Source organism: Nanorana parkeri, unplaced genomic scaffold, assembly GCF_000935625.1.
Source record: "Nanorana parkeri isolate BGI_ZX_2015 unplaced genomic scaffold, ASM93562v1 scaffold1125, whole genome shotgun sequence".
NCBI classification, from domain to species: Eukaryota; Metazoa; Chordata; class Amphibia; order Anura; family Dicroglossidae; genus Nanorana; species Nanorana parkeri.
The window spans coordinates 296,858-302,374 of NW_017307393.1; the positions used below are offsets into that span (position 1 = coordinate 296,858).

At 41.9% G+C, this 5,517-nt stretch overlaps 1 protein-coding gene across 1 annotated transcript in view; it reads right to left on the reverse strand.

Moving 5' to 3' along the window:
- Window positions 1-1,044: 1,044 nt before the first annotated feature.
- Window positions 1,045-5,517, reverse strand: part of CD63 (CD63 molecule) — a 28,413-nt gene continuing 23,940 nt past the window's right edge. Inside the window, exons 6-8 of the mRNA XM_018567986.1 lie at window positions 3,098-3,235; window positions 2,242-2,325; window positions 1,045-1,255 (exon numbers count right to left, since the gene is read on the reverse strand). Of these exons, the coding sequence (XP_018423488.1) occupies window positions 1,190-1,255; window positions 2,242-2,325; window positions 3,098-3,235 (288 nt within the window). The 3' untranslated portion in view covers window positions 1,045-1,189. The remainder of the gene's footprint in view (window positions 1,256-2,241; window positions 2,326-3,097; window positions 3,236-5,517) is intronic.

Below are 5,517 nucleotides of genomic sequence, written 5' to 3' on the forward strand. Positions count from 1 at the left end.
ACACACACACACGTGGAGGCTTGACACACACACACACGTGGAGGCTTGAGACACACACACACACACACCCTTTAAAAAAGGCAGCTATCGATTAACTCTGGTTAGTTGAGTTCTGGTTGGTTGAACAACAGATAACAAACAAAAAAAATCCTGTGTACTCACTGATCTGCAGCATGCATCATCCTGTATGATCATGTGTCTATTTGTCTTAATTTGCTTTTGAATACTGCATTTCAATATTAATATGAAGTCAATACAGAGTTTATGTTATGATACGGTATAGTATGGGGTATGGCATTAAGACATTAATAGCAACCAAACTAGATTTATCCGGAATCTACCAATTCCCGTGGATGCCGGATAACAGGGAGTTTACTGTACAATAAACTGGTCAGGCACAACCCAGTCAATGAACAATTGAACCAGACAGAAGGGCCGTTGCATCACTTTTATTCTTGGCATTTACAATTTTCAGCTTTTTAGAAATGGAAACAGTAATGTGAAAAAAAGTCTACAGGGTTCTTACCAAGTTGGGTTAATCCAAATATATATATATTCCCTTGGCATTGCTTATGGCACACAGGCTACATATACATTTTATACAGATTTTCTGCACCAGAAACCTAAATTTCCTCCCTATAAAAAGGCTGGCACAAAATATAAAGGCACTGAAGAAATGTTGCAATCCGCTTCCACGTTTCCTAAAGCCAAGCTTGATTTTTTTTATTTTATAAATTATCTTCCAACACCACCCTGATATATATTTAAAACAAGAAGCTTAATAGCTTCTATATGTGTTTCTCTGTAGAAAAAGTGGGCATTGACCATAAAAAGGACTACATTTTAGAGATTTAGCCTTAGTTTCTATAGAATATTACATGTTCAAAACATAGGATTACAGTCTGCCCTTGCACTTCCTTTAGACATATCAGCAAAAATTTAGAATCTTGTAAAACATTAGACTAAAGTACAGTAACAAAATAATGCAAAAAGCAAGAGTAAAGCAATTCTTAAATGACAAACACATATAAAAACAATTTTCAGGAAGTGACATGCTGTGCCATGTCTGATCATGGAACGGCACTTGTGCAAATGTGTTCACAAATCGGGCGGCAAACGCCAGTTTGTGTCTTAATATGGCAATTTGGGGAAAGTGACATCACGGCATAATCTTGTGTCCAGCATCAGGTCACATCACTTCATATCCACTGCGAATTCCCTTCATTAAGCAGCAGGAAAAGACTATGCCCAAGATCTAAAAATAAAAAAAAAGTCAGGAGAAAAAGAAAACAAAATTAGTTCAGCTGCAAACAGGCAAGCGGCACACGAGATCGTTGGGTTTGCACAAATACTAAATATCAAAAGGCAGCACTCCAGTGGCCCCAATGACTCGAGGTCTCACTGCATTGACAAACATGTATTTATAAATAGCTACATATTTAGGTTAGAATATGCCCAATATACTAAATTGAGAACACTTTCCTGCTCAGATCAGGTATGTGATATAACAGTATCCTCTAATGTGGAAGAATCCAGTAGTCGTCATTGGAGAGTAAAGCAATATAAAACATCCTCAGTATTCGTAGCATCTTAAAAGCATATTTCCACTTTTCAGCCAATCTGGGATAACATTTTTTATTTGCAATGTTTCTCATTTCACATGTACACAGAATGCATGAAGCAGGCATATGCAGTTGCTGTATATGAACACAAACGTCCATTTTTGTTACTTTCCTCTTTATATCCTCATGAAAATGTCTGCCTCTGGTAAAATTGTTTTTTCTTTCAAAGAGCATGTATTGTGCAAGGCAAGACATTTAAAAAAATTAAAAAAACAAAAAAAAGAAGTAGTTCTCTGTACTGAATTTACCTCTGGAATGCAAGAGGGCTGGACAGGCTAAATGTTAACATAATTAACCCTGTCTGTACTGTGCTGGCAGATCTCATCAGGTGTAAACTAGATATTAACACTGTTGGTCCTAACAAAAAGGTTAAAGATCTGGAAGCATTGTATGTTAGGATGGGAAGCTCAGTCTGTCCTTATTTGTTTTATGTGGACAGTGTTTCCTCTCACTGGGAAATGAAATTAGAATTGAAATTTTCTCTGCTGCCATTCAAACAACCCTGGCATCCAGCCTGACGCCACCTCCCTGCCCTCACCTTCGAGAGCAGAGTGATGATAGTGGGTAGGCAACACACACACACACACACACACACACTTTAGGTTTAAACTCTACTCACCTCAAAGAAAGCAATTCCCAGAGCCACTCCAGCAATGATGCCTACATTTCTTTTCACCGACTCATCTATGCTTTGAATACAACCCTGTATGAGAAAGAAATGCACTTGAAGTAAACAGTATTATGAAAAAAATTTGAACATTCATATAAACCGTAACCATTCCTGTCCTAGAGTGACAACTCACTGTACTGTATCTATAAAAAAAAGGAGCAGAACTGTCACCCTGGGACTGAAAGCAGGTTAGGACTGCAAAATCCCTCTATGAGGGGATGTGTTCTATAGTCCACAGAGAACTGGACGGGGCTGATAAAAGTTACCTCTTAACAGTGCAGGTAGTTACAAGCTTACTAGATTTCTGGCAGAGCCAAACATTTTATGGAACAGATAAAATAATGCTTTTGATTGTATATTTAATAGCTCAAAAAAGAAAATGAAGAAGTTAATTAGGCTTTATGTAGTTAACTGATGGGATAAAATAACAGCCACTCAGAACACATTTTTATTATGGACTCAACTGACTACAATTTGACTGGGAAATTGCAGTGATACAACCAATTTTGGAGAACTGCAAAGCAGGAGGGGCGCCTGCATTCATAGTGAACAAATACTGCTGCCCTATGTCCATTAAAAAAATAAATTTATTAACTACACAGTAAAATTCACTAGAACACTGCGCTGAGGTATGCATATGGGACAAATCTGTTCAGCTGTAGACGGATAGCACATGGAAATGCCAAAGACAATGCATGAATTGAGGGGAAAACCCCTAAAAAAAAACCACCAAAAAAAACTCCACACCCACAGAACACCCGCCATCAGAATCTGAAGAACACTCTCAGGATGACGCAATACTTACAGTAGTGTAAATGTTGGTTGCATTCCTGCCACAGTTCGTTGTGATCACCTTGCAGCATGTGTCCGGAACAATGCCAGTGCCATTGAAAGGAGCATAGTCATTCCAGTCACTGGAGGCATTGGCACCACAGCATTTGAACTGAAAGGAAAAAAAGAACAAACAAAATGTGAAACTCAAATCCACAAAGAATCTAATCCTTGAAATTGGTATCACAAGTGAGAATATTCAGACTTGAAGGTGAAAAGAAAACTTCTTTCAAAAGGCCCTGCGCCAACAGGCTTGTGTTAATGGCACTAGTTTGACATCCCTCGGAGACTATTTCAGAATAAAAGGCTATGGGGATGCATGCAGGCCATGTCACAAGTGGTTATATTTGCAGAATGACCTCCCCACACCACTCATACTGTTCCAGACTAAAAAGGTGAGTGGAAACACACACACCTACCGCCAGCCCTTTCTGTTACTTACCTTCACAGATCTAAACACAGCCAATCGGACAGTTCCGCTTCAGACAGCACCCACCTCCACCACATTCCACCCTCATAGGCATGCACACAACCCAGGGCCACTGCTCAGTCACCTCAGCCTCCTATCGATCAGCTGCTGCCAGGAAAAGATGGGACAAGGCTGAGGTGTCAACTGCCTGTTGATTGAAGCAGTGTGCTAGAAGAGCTGGTCTGGTATCCCAACACTGCAGCGGTCGTCATCACAGGCCTAACCCCACCGTGTTCCTACAAGCTCCCCCCCCCAATCTGTGTCTGCACCCCATCTCTCTGAACACCACACTATCACCATTTTGCCTACATGCACCTCCCCTGCACCTCTACCTACTTGTACCACACCAGGTAGTCCAGGAAAAGCACTATAGGTCAGCATGCACCCCCTACCTAAGGCACACCACCCCCTATGCACATCACTCTTTTACCACCTCACCTGCAGGCCAAGACCCCCCCCCAATACAAACACAAGCTGCATTTACCCATGAACACAAGCTCTTACTTCAGTCAGACATTAACACTCTAGTCTAAACTAATGAACATTTAAAGAATATGGTGGGGGAAGGGATAGAATCATCAGGATTTCAATTGCCATCTGTGTCCATGCCTACTGCCTGACCCAGTCCACTCCTGGGACAGGAACTGGACAGTAATAAAGACCAGGCAAGAAGCTCCAAATAAGCTCTAAACCCCTCCTATAAGTTGTTCAACACACGTTGGTCAATGATGCTGAATGCCTAGGCCAGGACAGCATCAGTGATATTAGTTATTGTTTATTTTTGTATATTATAGGCCAACACCTGGACAAAAAGTTAAGGGGGGGGGTTATTTTGTCAATGAAGCCTCTATCCTGCATTTGATCACCAAGCCACATGGGCGAGGATGTTTAACCACTTGCCGTCTGCCCATTGTAAAAAAACGGACGGACGGCACTGCAGCATTGGTGGGTTGCCGTCTCCAGATGGCATTTTTTTCTGCGGGCGTGCACGGGCAGAAAAGACCCGACCGATGCAAACACCCGTTACCGGGTGTTTCACATATAGATGATCGGCGGCTCCATAGCCTGCCGATCGTCTTTATGTGCTCGTTTTTTCTCCCCCCCGACCCCTCACCTTCAATGCCGGGATCCGCTGCCCCATCTGCGGCCCGGGTCGGGAGGAAGAGGAAGGGAGACAGCTCCTTGCTGACCTCCCTCCGTGCTGTGAATGCAGAAGTGATGTGTGTTACATCACTTCCACATTCACCTGTCAGTCATCTGGCTGCTATAGCCAGAGAAAAGCTGATGAAGCAGATCTCTTCATCAGCTTCTTTTGGGGTGCACAGGTGACATTAGGGGTCCTAGGGACCCCCAATGTCTCCATAAAGAGGACCTGTCAGTGTGCCTTTGCTATTATATAGGGGGATTGTTATCCCCCTATATAATAGCAACAATAGGTGCAAAAAAAAAAAATATATAAATAAAAAAAATAAGTCCCATATAAAAAAGTAAAATAAAATAAAAAAGTCAGATAAAAAAAAAAAGGTAAAAAAACCCCCCAAATGTTTAACTCCCCCCACGCAGATATAAAACGTAAATACGCGTCCAGTGCACCAGCGCGCAGAAATGACAATTGCGCTACACACATAATGTCAGTCAAAAGTACCGCAGCGCTGAATACTGAAAAATGGCCTGGATGGGAAGGGGGTTTAACACCGCGGATGTCAACTGGTTAATAAACGTATCATAAAGGGAAGCATGCCAAGGAAAGTGAATGCACAGCTTGCAGGTGGAAACCGGCTGAGGCCTCGTTCAATGGGCTTCAGCTTGTTTAAGACCAGAGTGTACAACACGCTTTCGACAAGCCTCTGGCAGCTTTGTTGAAGAATTCACATTCTTCAAATTCAGTAGGTGTAGGTTTATCATATCCAAACCTTAAAACCCCT